This window comes from Crocodylus siamensis, chromosome 15 (genome assembly GCF_052110815.1).
Source record: "Crocodylus siamensis isolate JL-2025a chromosome 15, ASM5211081v1, whole genome shotgun sequence".
Classification (NCBI taxonomy): domain Eukaryota; kingdom Metazoa; phylum Chordata; order Crocodylia; family Crocodylidae; genus Crocodylus; species Crocodylus siamensis.
The window spans coordinates 27,487,682-27,505,568 of record NC_143409.1 but is presented as its reverse complement, the minus strand read 5'-3'; the positions used below and the strand labels follow the sequence as shown (position 1 = coordinate 27,505,568).

Genomic DNA, 17,887 nt, shown 5'->3' with positions numbered 1-17,887 from the left:
TTTCAGTGGCACACAAGTCACAAGCCTAGTTCAGCATCAAACATTTATCTGACTCAAAGCCAAACATTCCCCTCCCCAGTCTCTCTTTACTTTAAATACAGAGCCAGATCCTCGTCCAGCACCCAAAGAACTTTTGCTCAGAATGTTAAAACATGTATTCTCATATCATTATGGAGATCCACTCCCCTTTTACTAACTGCCTGGCCCATTATATTTATATTTTGTCCTTACATCACAGAATTGATGCTGCACTTTGGTTTTAGCTTGGAATATCTGCTTACAGACAGCATCACCCTCAATCATTTTGGTCAGCTGGAACACCAAACTAGCTCATTTCAAGTTCTGCCTGGACAGAATTTGTTAAAAAAAAGTTTCTATTTTGTAGCCCAAGGCAGCACCTAATAAAACTGAAGTTAGCTCACTAGGTAACTAATCAGGCTCTTTCCAGTGAAATACTGCAGAAGTCCTTCAACACTGGTCTCTGATCATAAGAATGCTGGACTCTGAAAGGTGCTATACCTCAATCTATAAAGGTGCAAGCAGAGCAAAAATATTAATGAGCAACTCCTTTAAAAAAAAAAAAAGTGTACAGTGTGCAGCAATTGTAAGTCTGCATAAAAATCTTCAACAAAGATTCCATTTACATTTACGTTTCAACAGGACTTTTAAGGCAGCAGGAAATTTGCTGATGGGAGGTCAGTCAAGAAAAATGGGGTGAGGGAAGGAAGTTGCAAGAAGATGAGAGCACCAGTCATAAAAGTAAGCTTCCAAAGAACCAGTCTATGCTGCAGACTGATCCAGCTTTTATTAGGTCTACACAAAAGGCAAATAGATTGCTCCCAGTAGCAGATAAGTAGACAACATAGGTTAACCAAGGGAAGAGAATTAAAAAGGGGGAAATCTGTTCCATATAATACAGAATTTAGAACAAGGGCACACCTCTGGCAAGAGAAGGTGGTTCCCATGAGAAGCAGAAATAGCATATATAGCTTAGTATGTAATAAAAGGTTGGCCACAGACACCTAGAAGGTATAGACAAACAGACCATGCACACAGAAGCTGTATTTTTTTCCTCAGCAGTTTAGTAGATATAATTTAAAAGGAACATTTTCCCTCTACATAGTGTGATTTCTTGAACAATATATTTATAGGTACAAAACACTCCCAACTGTCTTCACATCAAAGAATCTAAAAGCTAATGTTAGCAAGGCAACAAGAAGCCTGTGCCCATAAGAATGGAAGTTGGGCCTCTTATGCATCTAGCCAACTCCAGTACTGTGATGCATGTAAAACAAACTCAGGACAGAGCAGGGAATCGCTAGACAGGAAGAAGGTAGAAAACCAGTGTTACAGATGTAAACAGAATTTTACTGTGTGAATTTATGGTCAAAACCCCATTCTAACTCCCCTCCAGTACTTATATTGGCATTCAACTGCCACTGGAAGTGCTGACTCCACCAATGGAGATATCAGGTCAGATTCTAATTTTTCTGCAAGATGAAACCTGTAAAAAAATCTGCTGATTTTAGGAGTGACTTCCAGTGTGGGTCACTGCTAAGGGCTTTGTACCACTTGGCTAGCAGTCACAGATTACAGTAATTAAAACCAGGTACTACATCCTGCACTGCTTGTCAGCTATGGCAGGCATGCAGATGAATTCAGTTAAATTTCACTGACAGTCTGCCATATTCACACATTTTGGAAATATAAATGGAGGGGAGGACTCCATTGCTACAGCCGTGTCCATTACACCTTGTTTTTAATAAGGTTACATTTCTTACTGTAAATGCAAAAAGAAGCTGAAATCACTGTTAATTTGTAATTTCTCAGCCAACAGATTAACAGACCATAAAAGTTTGGCATAGTAAATTTTTTTACTTATGTTTGGCTACCTATAGTAATCTGCACCCCAGATTTAAAACCCCATCTTAAATACATAATAGATTCAAAGAATGTTTACTTTCTTTTTTTTTAAAGTTTTATACATTATATACATAAACACATTTTTATTGTAACTGCATTTTGCAGTCTTGTCAAAAGACAGATGGTTGCTGCAGAATGACTGAAATTGTACTTTTAAAAAACAGTTAACTTCCTTATTCTTGGTTGGCTTTGCTGGAAAAAAAAAGATTAATTTGTATTTGGTGGATTTTTGCATATATGTTTTATATACAGGCATCATTAGGCAACTACAGGGATTGGCAGGGCTACTAGAAAAGTAACAAGCTATGGAATGTCAAGTTGCTAGAGGGCTACTTTTTGCCTGTCATTAGTTTAAGACTTGAGGGCATTTAGCAGGGGCAGGAAAAGAAATCTGAACAAAAAGTGTTCAGATTAGATTAGCTTTACGCTGCTTTCAGTTTACAATTTGGAAAAAAATCTGGCCTCTATTTAAAGTGCATTCAGAATCTGAAAAGTGTCTAGAAGTCCTGCTTATTTTTCCTATTCCTTCCCAATGAGATGTTGGCTCCATTTAGGGAGTCAAAATACTTCATTGCCAGGGCTGTGCACTCCACCTGGGATCCAAAATCTCTGCATCTTGCACCATAAGAAGTGCAGACCAATGTTAGCTGCCTACTGCACTGAAGACATACAAGACATCTGAATACAGCTTGCTCTCCCACAACTGTGTGGGTTTTTCCAAGGCTAAAAGGAATAAAAAGACTTTTTTGACCAGTAAGGTTCGAATCTGCAAGGAAGCCTACAGGAATTAAGACTCAAATCCCCCTGGCATTCAGGGGAAGTTGGGCACCCTTTTCTTTAGGCAGACTCTTAAGACAGCAGATGACTCTCACGTCAAATCTTGCTTACTTTACCCACACACAATCCCACTGCAGCAACGGGACTAGTAGCAAGCACATGTGACTGTATATAAAGCCAGCAAGCTATGGTCCTTCTGTTACCAAAGACAACATATCTGTTGAGAACCAATGTGTCAATTTTATAGTCACTTTTCCAGCCATAAACACCTTTAAAATGTAGGGCTCAGAAGGTGGGATTCAGAATGTGGCTTTTGGAATGTGCCAAAGTTTCACATTAAAGGGAAGGTCCACCACAGTGCAAACAGGGCGGCTTCCCACACTGCCCTGAGGCTCTCACTGTACAGTCACACACTAATACTGTCTTCCTAACAATACAATACATCAAAGAGTAAATGATTCTGTTTACAATGTCATGTGTTCAGAGAAACTGTAGGCTCCGAAGCCAGGAGGGATATGACTAGATGTCTCCTGACTACCAGAGTATAACAGCACAGTTTTTGAGTGCTAAAAATCAGCCAGTCACCTGCAATAGGAAAAAAAGAAAGGAGAATTCCTGGTAGTGGATGGGCTGATACTTCCCCTTGCTAGAGGCAGCCCACAACTGGCCACACATTAGCAAATAAAAAAAAGTGAAGATTCCCCATGTTTTCAGGGATCTTCAGTTCAGCTCTTGATATTTTGGTGAGGGATTTTTTTTTGGCTGATGTAGTTATAACATACACCTATCACCATAGTTATTTAAAAAAAAAAAAAATCACCACCATACACTATTTCACAGGGAAACACAAACACACAGCTACTATCACACAGCACAAGTGTCCTGCAGGGCAACTCACAGCTTCTTCAAAATGAAAACCTCAAAAGAAACAAGAATTAAGAAGAAAAAAAAAAAGACAACAAAGAGAAAAATCTGGTTACAGAGTGGGGTGGGGAGGAGGGAGGAAATCAATTATCTTATACTCCTGCTTGCCTGACTCAGCCTCACTCTCCCTCCCCTGCCCTTCCTGCTCAGGACAGTCTTCTCACATCTCATTGGAATAGGTGTAGTTTGGGGTGGCAGAATATTGCGATTCATGCTGCATCACAGCCCCCTGTGCAGCACCAACTGCTGCATTCTGAGCTGCCTGTTGTACGTGCGGGTTCTTCCAGGCTCCTGTGGTCCACTCCTCCTGGGCTTTGCTGAAACTCCCTCCACTCCCCCGGTAAAATTTATGCACCTGTGTTGAGAGCAGGAGATCGAGAAAAAAAAAGGAGAGGATGTACAAGCTGACAACTGGGAGATCACTTTTGTAATTTTTTGGATAACCCTGATTCGCCTAACCTGCAGAACCCAATGCAAAGTGTCTCAATCCCGAAAGCACCTCCAGCTCCCACTGACAGCTACAAGTATACTCTCCCCACATGATTCAGGCCTAAATCTGGAAGGCCCTAGGGATAGCCCTGAAGAATGGGATGCTGGGACTGTTAGTACAACAGTAACTGCAGTGGCTCGACCCTCAAATGCATTCCCTTTCAAGAATGAAAGCAGTCTGTGCTCCACCTTCATTTCATTGTTGCTCTTTCTACCTCAACTGCTAACAAAAGAAGCAGTTTTACCCATTGGCATAGTAGCTTGTGATGCAGGTACCTATTCCCTGGACTGAAAGGAATCTTCTGGTCTTATCCCCTGTGTTTGCAGGTGATTATTAACCAAAGGAATCCCCAAAACTGCTGCTTTGAACCCTCCATCAGAACCACCACTCATTTCATCAGCAGTCACCAAAAGGTTAGGTACTTTAATTACTGCCCATTCAGGCCAGAGCAGAACCAGTTAAGTCTCTCCCACTAAGGCTATTCCACAGGCTAATAAGGGAGATTAGAAAATGAATGGGGTATGAGTAAAAATAAGGTTGTCTGCAGTCTAATCTTATGATTCCAGAATTGGCCCCACACCCCAGAAAATACACATTTGTGTTTCTGAGGGAAATGGAAGCAGTAATTAAGACCAACGCATCCATATATAGGTGGAGGAAATGGGTAAAAGAGGGGGGAGGGGGAAGCTGTAAAGAGTCAACAGTTCCTAGCACTAAAGCACACAGTACATCAAAGAACCAGTCACAGGGACTGGACCCCTCAGTGGGCATGAGCAGGGGTTCCCAACCTTTTTAGATCACGGATTGGCAAACCATGGACCGGAAGTGACCACAAACTGGTCCGTGGACCAGAAGTAACTGTGGACCGCAAACTGAGGACTGGTAAACTGCAGTCTGGAAGTGACCAGCATACTGCAGAGCAGCAGCCAACCCTTTTTTTATACAGTATAAAAAAAGGGTTGGCTGCTGCTCCACAGTATGCCACCAATTCCAGACTTCCAGTCCAGCAGTCAACCCTTTGTGGCCCAGTATCAGGCTGCGCCCTGGGGGCTGGGAACCTCTGGGCATGAGGACTAGAAAAACAAGAATATGGCTAAATTTGGGCTCTTAGAGAGACTTAAGGGATTTTATTTCTGGTTTTTACTCAGCTTAACATTTCTTTCCTTAAATGTTAAGCATCAAAACATATCTAGGGTTTTGTTTGTTTGTTTTAAGTCTTAGAAGCCCAGAGCTTGCCTCTTGTCAAACCAAAGGGAATTCAAGTACCAAGGTTTCCAGATCTCATAGCCATGGATTTGGTGGAGGCTACATCTCACAAAAACAGCACTTCCAACCCTAAATGCAAGTGACACCAGACACAGAACTGCTCCTAGCAAAGGCAAAGAAAGGATGTCAAGTACTGAAAAACACCAGGAGTAGTGAACATCCTAGCTGGATCCCTTGGCCAGAAACACACCCAGAAACCACCCCAACATTTGATCTCTAATCCAGAAATCATACCATACTGAGTGCGATGAAGGAAAAGACTGCCACAAGTGTAAACATGATGGTGGGGATAAGCATCACCACAGCTGCACCCACATTGGTCCCAAAGAAGGATATCGCAGCAATCCAACCACTGCAAGGAGACCATAAAAAGGGCTTTGGTTAAATGACTTGAGCAATGCAGGCAACAGATTCAGTTGATTGGGGGGCTTCTGCATTGGGTTTGTAGTTTGTGAGCTACAAATCTACTCTGAATTGATGGTCCTTTTTCAAACCTTTCAGTCACCTGGAACCCCCTAAGTAACAAATCCCACCCTTTCTCTAGGTGAAAAAATTCCACAAATCAGTTAAAAGTGGCAATGTTTGTTTGATATGCAAGTAGCTCAACAAGCACCCACAGGACCACTACAGTGCTGCACCATCTCTCTACATTCTTCTCCACACTCTCAACTCCACCCAGCTGCTGTCCTGAATTACCCAAGCCACTGTACTTTAAAAGGATTTCTTTCCCTCCCTTGCTTCCCCCTTAATGTTTTGCTTCATCAGGCATCAGAGTCAGAACAGCTGTAGTTAACTTAGCACCTGAACTGGAACCTCCCCCCCAAACAAAAACAGCTTGATACAACAGAGTCTCCTCTCCTTACCAGACTCCCCAGCCAGGGATTCCTATTGCCTGGATAATGCTGATCACCAGATGAGCCATGAAGGTGAAAAAGAAAGCCATGTAGCTGAAGGAGCTGTCTGTCCTACAAGAGAAAGAGCTGACAGTCATCCTCCCCACCACTCTGAACCTCTCATTCACCACTATTCCAGGTGCACTCCAAGGGCAAGTGAGGAAGCTCTTCATTTGAACCTCTAAGGTCTTTGCCACCAGCTCAGCTAAATAATGCCTTTTTTCTGCATGAGAGATTTTTTTGTTTTGGTAAAGTGTGGTGAATCAGAATAGGAAACTGACAGTCCAGTGCAAATAGCTGCCCACAAAAAATAGTCAAGATAGTGTTTCTTTGCAAAAGGAAGGAAAAAAAAAAAAGGAAGCTGTGAGGTGCTGAAGTTAGGTGGATGTAGCAGTTGAGAGACAGGGCAAAAGTCAGATGATGGGGCCTAGATAGCAATAAGAATTTCACAGCTCTCATTTAGACATGTGAAGTAGCCTATAACTAGTCACAGGGCAGAGTCTCTTCAACACTCTCTATCTACTTAGAAGGCCCTATTGCATGAACACCTCACAGGAAATGGATTACATCCTCAACATCCCTGTGAGGAGAGGAAGTGATACCTCCATTTTGCTGATGGGAAGCTGAGGTATTGGGAGTAGAGTAATTGACTGCCCCCAAATCATGTGGGAAGTCTATGACAGAGTAGGGAACTGAACCCAGGAAGACCAGTGCCCTCTTTACCATGCCAGCCTTCTACCCCCATCCTACCCATGGGGTATATGGAAGTATTCGCTGAGCTGGAGAATAAAAGGTAGAACACCACAAAGCACTGCAATGAAGGAACTGCTCTGATCTGCCTTTATAATCAATGCTAACACCTGCTAGCCACCCCCAAAAGGTTTATAGGGCAAAAGAAAACCACCACCAGAAGCTTTGAAGATTCGAAGTTCTGGAGCAAAAGCCTAAACCATTTTAGCTGGATAGGAACAGAGCTGGGATGTTTCTACTCATTACACACTACTTGTGAATCACTTCAAGCTGCAACACACCAGAACACGGCATCTCAAGTCTCCTGTTAATGTATACTTCTAGGTCTCTCATGACTCACTCTCAGGGAGGGAGTGGAATATGCTTTATACGGGGGTGGGGGCGGGGGTATGGAGACCTGTGATCTTAAATCCTGATATTTGGAAGCTAAGGAATAACAGTGAAAGGTTGGGTGGGAAGGGCGGAATTCCCAAACACATAGGTGGTGACCCAATCGGAGCACTGATTATTTGTGAGGAGAAAGGCAGCAAGAAGCCAAGATCAGCTGTGATCACTTACTTGAAGGCTTTGTATATAGGTCTAAACCAGCAGACATAGGAGCAGGGTGTAAAGAGAATGAGCCAGAGAATTGCCAGTCCAAAATTAACAGCTCCACCGCCTCCAATCAGCCATGCGAGGCAGCCAATCAGATTCACTGCCAAGGTGATGCTGTTCACTGCAAACATATACACACAGACACACAGAGGAAGCAAAGTAGCACATACACTGAAAGAAAGTATGCTGTGACTGGAGAACCCTTTCAGGTGATTGCTATCACAGGGTGCAGAAACCCTTACACAGACAGGACCTCCTTAATGCAAAAGTCAGAGTTTTGTCCCCAGTTTAATTGCCTGTCTTCCCCTCTTCAATGTTCCCTCTGACAGTAGCTCCAAAGAAGCTGGGACATGGAGGCATCAACAAGTCATGGTCCAAGTAGGGCTACCCTGCATGCTTTACCCTATAACAAGACATGCGAAACCCTGAACTCTAGGAGTGGGAAAACTGAAGTAAAATCAAAATATTCTCTTTCCACCTTATTATGGAAGAGGGAGAATGGAACTAAGCCCCTCACCAGCGTCCAGCAAATATATTCTCCACTGAGGTGTTCCAAGACACCAAGGTTTTTTCCCCCCTGGTGACCAACCTGTATAAGATGTTTAATACTAATTGTCACAAGTTTTTGAACTGCATTAGTGTGATAAATTTGAGGGGTGTGTGTGTGTGTGTGTGTGTGTGTGTGTGTGTGTGTGTGTGTGTGTGTGTGTGTGTGTGAGTATATATATTATATATACACGCACGCACACATTTTTCTATTCTGCTCCTTTGAGGTTAAGCAATGAAAAGGTTAGAGCAGTGAAGGGCAGCCTAGCAGACTAGAGAATCTCATCAGTACTCTTATGCCTGAGTACTTAAGAACCGCTTTTTATTCCAACATCCTCTTTCCAAGCTGTATAATGAAGCAGTCACTCAGGATGCTCTGTTGTATGAGAGACAGGTGTTCAGGCAACCAAGTGAACCAATATAGTGCATTACAATCACACAGCAGTCCCAGAGGTTCTACTAGGACTCCTTATTAATACTGTGCCTTTTTTTTTTTTTTTTGGAGCTCCTTCCAGCAGTATCTTCTTTCCAAGGTACAGGCTCACCTGAAGCATCTCTTTGGATAGTGAGTTAATAGAAACAAATCTCAGTGAATCTACAGATATGGCGTTTGTGCTGATAATCTTTGGGGATCAAGGGCCAAAAGGAATCAATTAAAAACACAAGAACAGCCAAATCAAGGGAGAGGCATCAAAATAGCCATACATCTCCTTCCTATCACCTGGACAAATACACCTATGGGAATTATTTTTTAGGCTGAACACACAAACAGGCTCTCTGAGCAAAGGAAGGGAAAATTATCCTATTTCTAGTTCCTAATACAACATAGTGCAAGCTGAAAATTGGGACCAGGCTGGGTCAGTGAGCATAGTGGGCAGCTCCCTGAAAGAGCTAGATCCATGAGTGAGAAGCACAAACACACAGTCTCTTGGAGCCGATTCAGCTGCTTCTAACCTTCACCTCAAGCACAAACCTGTCCTCAGGCAAAGTTACTTCAGTGTCATTCCTTTTAGCTTTCAACCTTCAACAAAACCACCTAACAAAGGAACAAAGGTCATCTGAAAGGCAAGTGGTGCCAGCTCACTTGCTCTGTCCATGCCAAGAAAGTCATGTCTGGTGCCTGGGGATGGAAATGTTCGTGAACAAATCCACTTTCCTCCACCTTATACTGGATGCTCAAAGCTTCTACATAAAAATTCTATAGATACGAAAGGCTTAGTCTATCTGTCTGTGTTTCCGTCTGTCTGCCTCTAACACTCTTGGGGGGCATGGCTCCAGCCATGGGGTGAACTGCCCATCAAGAACAACGGCAGGGATGGAGTACCACCATGATGGAAGGGACAGGGGGACAGGGAGTGAGGCCAGCGCTGCTGGCCTCCCCACCACAGCCCTGCTCCTTGGAGGCAGCAGTGGCACAGTGGTGGCAGCATGACACTGGCCTCATCCCCCACCAGCCCATGCTCCATCCCTGCCATCATTCTTGACGGGCAATTTGCTAGTAAGTAAATAAGCTCTGTTCCAGCTCACTCAGCTGTCAGCTCAGAAGTACTGCTTCAGTAACAGAAATCTTTTTCCATCTGTCCCCCAACTAAAGAGGGCAGTCTTTTTTCACCATGGCTGTGGTGTCTACATAGAAGTTTTTCATATAGTAACAGTTCAGGTGAACAGTCAATAGCAGCCCTGAAGACTTCCCCATGGTGTCCTACCACCGCACTGTCACCACAACCTGGAGACAGATCTGGGCAGAAAGTTAGCAGGGCCAACAAGGAGGCTATTATTGCCAGTGGCAGCAATGGTTTCTATATCCACGTCCAGTGCACTCCAGGCTTGGCCATTCACTGGGACACATGGAAGTGCACCCTGAGAGGACCTGTATGTCTGGTTTAACACAGTTAAAAGCTGGGAAGGAGCCCTCCAGAAGCTAAGGAAGGCGAGACCCTAATGCCCAGAGATTAGAACCTGAACTCAAATTTGGCAATTTGAGCCTCTGTTTTGCCCAAATCAGCAAAGGCCAGAGTTTCTCATCCAGCTAGAAAGCAAACATCACATGGATAGGTACTTATTTAGAGGTACTCTCTTGTAAAGTTACATAACCATGCAGTCTTGCCACCCCAAGTGCCCTTGGTTCAGGAAGCCTGGAACAAAGAGATGGCAAGCTCTATGCCAAGCCACAGAAGGAAAGCAAAAGAACACAGAGGAAGAACCAGAGAGGGTGTAAACCTCAGCCTTTCCTCCTTGGAAAACATCCTGCCACTGCCTGCTTTAGCAGCATAGAAAATAAACAAGTGATGGGACCAATTGGCACTTGAGATCTCTTCCTTCATGTAGGGTTCACTTCCTGTTTATCTTCTATTAGCTTTGAGAACAGCACATCTTTTACACAGATGAGAGAGGCAGGTAAGACCTGACTATGAGGAAACCCCCAGACTGCTACACTATGGAGGGCAGGGTACTGTGGAGGTTACACCCCGCCTGCATCAAGTAGGCTTCCTGCTACATCAATGAGGCCCTCTAGATACTAATTTAAAGTGGTACTTCTGCCTCAGAGGCAGCTATGAGTCCAGCTCAGCCATGCAGCTCTGTCGAGTTTTCAGACCAGGATGTATGGGGAGGGTGGCAGAGATAGAAAACAGCTCCATGGCAACACCATCAGCTGGTCTCAGATTCTTGACTAGGAGGGCCCTAACTGAAATTGGGATGAACCAAGTGAGAGAGGAAGAGGGGAACCCTTTTATGAGATCATGGCTGGGATATAAAGGCAGGGAAGAGAGAGCCTTAATTCAGATACTGCTGTAATGTAAAAATAGGAAGAGTGTTGATGGGGTCTTGCAGCTCCCACATGATGAGCTCTCCAGCAGAGTGAATAAAACAAAGAGAATCAAGGCAGTAAACATTTCAGCTACAGGAAACTGTTTTGCTGATTTGCTTCCTTAAAAAGCAAGCTCTGGTAGGGAACAGAGGGTCTAAACAGTCCTTAGCTTGTGAAGCACAGTCACCAAGGGGGTTGGGAGAGAGGACACCCTAAAAAAGAATTGTACATTTGGCTGCAGCAGAGGTAAAGCTAGAGACAGGTTAAAGCCTGGAAAGATGGAATCCTGCTCCGTATTTACTGCATAAACCCAGTCCCAAACCTAGAAAAGTTGATGTCTCAGTCAAATACTGGGGTCACTGGTAGTTTAAACCACTCCATAAATAGACAAGAGACAAAAAATAGCCCCTGGATTGGAAGGCAGAATGAGGTTTCCCCACCCTGTGCTGCTCTGCCTTTTACATCAGCAGCTTCTGGAGAGGCAGCATTCAGAGGGATTGCCATGACCCACCCAGTGCCTCTCCCTTCTACAGATACAAGGTACTTGACCCAGTAACTCACGCATCCAGAGGTAGTAAAGACGCTTGACCATGCTGCGGTGCTGTGGGGGGATCTCGGCATCGAAATCCTGATAGAAACATGGCTTCAACGGGATGAACTTGGGGAGGGGAGGAAAATTGTTCACTTTTTCTGCAAGAAGAGATTTCAAATATTGATTAATGGACAGGCCTAATACAAGGCCAGGTTCCTCCTAACTGATCAGATATAATTTGTGCGAGTACATCTGCTCTTGAAGTGGCACTGAAAGTAGTACAGCCGTATTTTGTGCCTGTGTTTCATGGATCTTCTGCACAATTTTTAATAAAAAACACAAAACCAAACATGCCCCCCCCCCACACACACACCTTCTCACTTCAGCCCAGGCTACAGGCCACATCTGTGACTCTACATCAGAGTAACTCATCTGCAAGGGACAGCATATTTATTACATGCAGGAAAGCACCAAGCCCCTTCATGAAAAAAAACATCCAAGAGCTCTTGAGGAGAGATTCATCCTTACCTGCCATGGTCTCTCTCAGCTTCTAGTCCAGAGAGAAACTAGGCAGAAGGCAGGGCAGGGCAGCACCAGAGAACAACTCAGAATTGCCAGAACTGGAAGGAAACAAGAGATAGGAGTGACATTAAGGGAGCAGATAGAGGGAACAAAAAGAAATAGTCCTCCCCCCATATTCAAGCATCTACTGGCATTGATGCTGTTACTGGAAAGGAACATGTCCTATACCATAGTACATCATCACAGCCTTCCCCTCCCCCCCAACCAAATCACAAGCAAATTCTTGTAGCTTTTTGGTGTTTTCCCAGTTCCCAGCGTATATCCTTCCCAAGTTCAGAATCAAATCCAGCCCTCTCCAACCTTTTTCAAGCAGCCGGGTATATTCCATCATTCTCTGAAATGATTTGCAGACAGAGATCCTAACTACTTCCAATCTCCTTTGGCGGGGAGGGGGGGGGGGGCATGACACGGAAATCACCTCTGGTAAAACAAACACTCCTCAGATGCCCAAAATAACTCACCTTCAAGGACAGTGCTATAATAAGGCATGGTTATATTTCTCTGTATGCCTTCTACCAGGCACACACCCCTGCAGCATTTATACACAGACTTGTAATCACAACACCTGGTGACATCAGTACAGAGTAAGCCCACTAGCTCCAAAGGCCTAAAGCATGTGCAGCAGTTAAAGTGCTGGCTGGAGTCTGATGACCAAAAGAAGATTCAGCAATATGGGACAGGGATAGGCTTAGTCTTAGCTCCTACTCAAGTGACCTACATCTATACTGCAGTCTATTTCAAGGAGAGGAGATCAGGCTGGAGTGCACGAGAGAGGCATGCCTGAAACACTGACCCAACTGCGCTGTAATCTACAGAAGAGAACACGCTGCTCAGCAAGGAGCAAAGGAAGGGCTTGATAAAAACAGCTAGCTCTGTTGTGTGGCATGTAGCTATACTGCAGACCCATGTTTGCATTTTCCTAAAGAAGAGTCAAACCCAACCCCAAACAGATTGAAACCTTGATCTGGATCCAATGTGGCACACAGCCCTATCTGTCAGCCTTTCCTAGCAACTCAAGGAAACTCCACGCATAATTTAAAAGCAATGATGTCCAACTGGTGGCCCATGGGCCACATGTGGCTCATGATTGGTTATTCTGTGGCGACAGCAGGAACAACTGCCAACAGCTGCTACCCGAGGCTCTGGGCTTCCCCTCACTCTGTACTGATGTCACTGTACCATGCTGTGCCAGAAGCAAAAGCCAGAGTAAGCCCACTAGCTCCAAAGGCCTAAAGCATGTGCACCAATTAAAGTGCTGGCTGGAGTCTGATGAGCAAAAGAAGATTCAGCAATGTGAGACAGGGGTAGGCTTAGTCTTATGTTCCTACTCAAGTGACCTACATCTATACTGAGCCATCAAGTCTGCAGTACCAGCGAAACCAATGGCACGAGACACTGGTGAGGTATAGCAGCAGAGCCCATGTCCAGGGGGCAGGGGCATCTGCATGGGACAGCCATGGAGGAAGGATGGAAAGTGCCCATGTGTTTGGTGCAGAGACAGAGGAGAAGGGTTGCTTGTGGGTCTGGTACAACAGTAGGTCTCATATTGAGATCCTGAGTCAGTAAACTTGGGTCAATTGAGCAGCTGATGTGAAAGAAAGCTTGAGTCACTGTGAATGCAGTGACTTAAATGCATAAGTCTAGGGACTGAGATGGCTTCACTTGCCCAAACCATGCAATTCAAAGTAGCAATCTTTCAGGAAGTCAAAGGGCATTTTAGAACAGTAGGACTACACAGGTATCTAGAAATTTTTAGAAATCAGTATTGCCGCTGTGAATTGCATTTAGGCAAGACAGCATTTACTGGAGCAGTGATGTAATACGATCTTTGTGGCCAACACTGTCAGATAGCGGGTAGCCACATACAGTTTGGGTTTTGTTGATAACTACAGCGCTGTGCATTAACTTCATCCTGGCAGCACCCCAGGTCAAACGGTCCAGCTCCCACAGCCTCCTCATATATACATTAAGAAAAGTATATAAAAGAAAAATATACAGAACCCTACTGAAGCCTGCCTAGGAGCCATCAAGGCTTAAGGAGATCACACCCTAGGGACAGGAAAAACACTAAAAAATAGTACTGTTGTTTACTCCATCTGGAGGTTTTGAACAGGTAACCCAGTTCTTATGATTGATGTTGCCAAAGGCTACTGGCAGGCCTATAAGAGTTAGACCTGTATCTACTCCAGGGGCAGGCAATTATTTCAGCTGGAGAGCTACTTAAGTTTTGGCGAGCTGTCGAGGACGGCAAGAATAGCTCCATTCCTTGACAGGTACCCTTCCCCCTCGTTGCCCTCTTGGAACCAGAAGTCCTGCCCCGCAACCCAACCTTTGCCACTAGAAGTCCCTCCCCCTTGCCCCTGGAAGTACTCCTTTTGGGAAGGGAGTTTGCCACCCTGGAACCAGGAAAAAAAAAATTATACACTAAAAATCAAGTATCCACAATAACATACTTTATTTAAAAAAATATATATATTTTTCTCCTGATTTGTGTGCATTCGCATAGTGCATATAGAGGTGATTGTACAATAGCTAAAAACCAAGTCCTATTCTTATATATTGCATGGGGGTATAGGGCTTGTGGGGGTTTATGGGTACGTGTGTGCGCGCGCACGCACGCACGTGTGGGGTATGCGAGAAAGCGTGGGGGAGAGTTTGTGGTTATAGTGAGGTATACATGGGAGCCCCCTCACATGCACCCCCACCCCACAACAGCCTGGAGCCCACATGCCCTGCGGCACTGCCCTACTGCCACCAACAGTGCGCAGCCCTAGCCTGCCCTGGATTTAATACTGACAATATTGCCCACCCTGAACAACCTGTGCCTCAGATTTGTGCATCAAAAATGAAGAGCAATATGGAATGCATTTAGGAAACAAGGGCCAGAAATAGAAGCATTTGACATCAAGGGCCACATCCAGATAAACACAGACATTTTTTTTCCCAGGGGAATGCCTGTACCATGCGCACTCTAGTGCATAGCAGGTTACCTCAGATGGGGTAGGAGAGGCTGGGGCCAGCTACTGTGCTGGCCCCAGTAGCCCCACCTGGGGTTCTGGGGGCCTTCCAGGACTGCAGCTGCGACAGGAAACCTGGCCACCAGTCAGAGCATGGTTCTGGCCAGCCAGGCTCCGCGTTGGGCAGCACATGTTGCTGCCACGTGCGCCACCCCGCTTTTTTTTTTTTGGTGTGGGTTTTTTTTTTTTTTTTACCCCGGGATGGGTCTGCAGCACCACATACAGGCAACCCACACTTAACACTCCCTGAAAAACTGAGCATTAAGCAAAACCAAAAGTATATGGCAACCCAAGATGGCGGCTGCAATTGTTTTTAATGACTCAAGATGGTGCACATTATAACAAAACTTGCTGAGCACCAAGTGAAATCAGGTATCAATTTAAAACGAGCATTATAGCAAAACAGTGTTAAGCAGGGGTTGCCTGTACTGCACATCTGAGCTCATCTGGACATGGCTCAGGAGGGTAAATGGAAAGGTTGGAGACTGGAGATACATGCAGTGGCTGGGCATTTTTGCCAAGATATGCAGGGGAGACTTTGCTATGTGCCCAATTTGGAAGACATCAAACAGCTGAGCACATTTGTCATCAGTAAGATCTGGGATTGCTCAGCAACTCTTAAAATCAGCCCCCAAGATGGCTCAAATGGAGCACCCAATCACTGAAGAACAAAGGATTAACATGCACATGTTTGCAAGATTACAGCCAAATTAAAGACATTACAAAAATCTTTAATGATCAAATACAACTTTTGGGCCTAATCTATCAGTGCTACTTTAATGGAGACGAAGCCAGCCATTGAAGCAGCCACTCAAACCAGGTCTATTATCCTTTCACTTGAATGCCCAGGATAACCATGAAAGTACCACTCAGCTTGATTAACTGGTCAATTACTTCATCAAAGCTTATTGCTTCTGGTGGAGATGTGTGATGTATTCTTTACTTTCCACTGTTTATATTACTAGTCATCAGGTGAAACCCTGGTCCTAACAGAATCACAAGGTGCATTGCCATTGATTTCATTGGAAACATCTGGCCTCTTAAAAAGAGAAAGAATAGACACTCTTTATGCAAAAAAAAATCACCTACTTCTGCCTGCAGATCAACTGCATGTGCCCTCCACATTCCTGGTGTCAAGGCCATGATTTTTTCCTATATAGCTGGTTAAGGCCATGATTTTTTCCTGTATAGCTGATGCCCTAAATAAAAAAGAGCATCCTGCCTGGATCATTAATATTTCTCTGACATGACTAATACAAAACAAAAAAACAACAGAACACCAGCTTACGTAGGGTCTTACTAGGGCTTGGTTTTTATACAGTGTCATTTTTAGCCATTTCTCCCAGCTGAGGAAACAAATGTAAGCAAGCAGAAGACAGTGAGCAAAAAGCACCAAGGGAAAAGGAGAATACCACTCTCCGCACACCCACCCCTTTACACACGGGTTATAGGATCCATTTTTCACAGGAATACTCAGCTCCTCTCTCTCCTGCAGGAACAAAGTGTAAATCACTGGGCTCCAACCCTGGCTCCCACATGCCACAGGCACAGACAGCCCCAGTGTGCTCCCACTGCAGGGAGCCCATTCACTCGCCTACCACTTTGGGCAGGAATTCTCCCTTGCATATTCATCACAGCTGGGGCCAAGGGCCGGTACTCCAGCAGCCACGAGCACTGTCTGTCACCCAAGCTTTGAACACATCTCCTTAGAAAGAGAGGGATCCTGAACAAGAACTGTTCTTCTGAACCCACCGCACTTGCGTCGGAGAGGCAGGATCTCAGCTGGCACCCATCTCCCCTGGGCGAACACAGGCCACACAGGGCCGGCCTAAGGCGCCGGCCAGCAGTGCTGGGCACGGCCGTGTCACTGGGGGGAGCAACCAGGCCTCCCCGAGGACACCCCTGCATGCACACGCGCATACACTCCGGGAGGGAGCAGTCCCCCGTGCACACGCAGGGCCCCGGCAGGCTCCCCTCACACGCACCGCCGCGGGCCGGGAGGCCTGTGGCGGCCGCCGCAAGGCCCCAGGTGGGACTCACCTCCCGGCGGCGCAAAGGCCCGAAGGCCCCGTGGCTCCCACTCGGCTCCGCGCCCGGCACCTCCTGCTGCAACGGCCACCGCTCTCGCGAGACTCTGCACTTGCCTGCCCCCGCTATGGGCGGTGCCCGCGCTCTCGCGAGAGGCGGAGCCGCCGGCCGCTGGCCGTGGTGCTGCGGCCGGGGCGGCGCGAAGCAGAGCCGCTGTCCACCCGGTAGCGGAGCTCCCGCCGCCCCCAGGGCACGTGCCTGCCCCTGGCCCTCGCGCCCCAAGCAGGGGCCGCCGGCTCCGCTTGTCCATCGGCACAAAGGCTTCCAAGGACTTGGGAGCAACGTGACCGTAGACATAGCACCCATCGCTCACAGTCGAACACCCACCTTGCGCTGTGAGGCCTGGCATCGTCCTTTCGGCCTGACTTAGCACTGCCGGTGACACCCTGGGAGCAGGGACGGTGCATGCACCACCATTCCTGGCGGGCCCTGCCTGGTGGCTTTTATGCGAGGAGTTGTCTGGACGCAGAGAAGAACAGATGGAACCGGAGGGCATTTGATAATCCCCCCTCGCCCCCGCACACACGCCTGATAGGGACGCCTGCCATCCCAAGTGCTGCAATGCACAATTTGACTCATTTCCAACACAGTTAAAAATCCTTGGCTGAGAGAAAAAAATAGTAGGCTTGACAAATAACACACCCAGAATGAGAGACTGTGCAAACATGGTACTTCCTGCCTTATTGCTAGTTTATC

At 45.9% G+C, this 17,887-nt stretch overlaps 2 protein-coding genes across 3 annotated transcripts in view; both read right to left on the bottom strand.

The window, feature by feature from the left end:
- PPCDC (phosphopantothenoylcysteine decarboxylase) overlaps positions 1 to 11,662 on the bottom strand; it is a 46,035-nt gene extending 34,373 nt beyond the window's left edge. The window contains exon 1 of the mRNA XM_090028613.1: positions 11,534 to 11,662. The gene's annotated coding sequence lies outside the window, so the exon portion shown is untranslated. The remainder of the gene's footprint in view (positions 1 to 11,533) is intronic.
- Positions 761 to 17,265, bottom strand: SCAMP5 (secretory carrier membrane protein 5). 2 transcript variants are annotated; one of them, XM_090028616.1, is made up of 8 exons: positions 17,144 to 17,217; positions 16,193 to 16,302; positions 12,033 to 12,124; positions 11,534 to 11,662; positions 7,582 to 7,738; positions 6,244 to 6,345; positions 5,615 to 5,732; positions 761 to 3,979 (listed from the first exon to the last, which is right to left on the bottom strand). In XM_090028616.1, the coding sequence occupies exons 3-8, from the start codon at positions 12,037 to 12,039 to the stop codon at positions 3,785 to 3,787; spliced, it is 708 nt and encodes a 235-aa protein (XP_089884742.1). In that variant the 5' UTR covers positions 12,040 to 12,124; positions 16,193 to 16,302; positions 17,144 to 17,217; the 3' UTR covers positions 761 to 3,784. The 2 variants fall into 2 exon arrangements, with proteins under 2 accessions (XP_089884742.1, XP_089884741.1); XM_090028615.1 differs by lacking the exon at positions 16,193 to 16,302 and having other exon boundaries at positions 17,144 to 17,265.
- Positions 17,266 to 17,887: the final 622 nt, after the last annotated feature.

What these genes read in the sequence shown, in the direction of transcription:
- SCAMP5 (XM_090028615.1), bottom strand. An exon ending in TCTTTACTACCTCTGGATGC is followed by an intron (nt 7,739 to 11,533) that starts GTGAGTTACTGG and finishes ATATGTTTGCAG; the next exon opens with TGAACAGCATCACCTTGGCA. An exon ending in CCTATATACAAAGCCTTCAA is followed by an intron (nt 6,346 to 7,581) that starts GTAAGTGATCAC and finishes TTTCTCTTGTAG; the next exon opens with GACAGACAGCTCCTTCAGCT.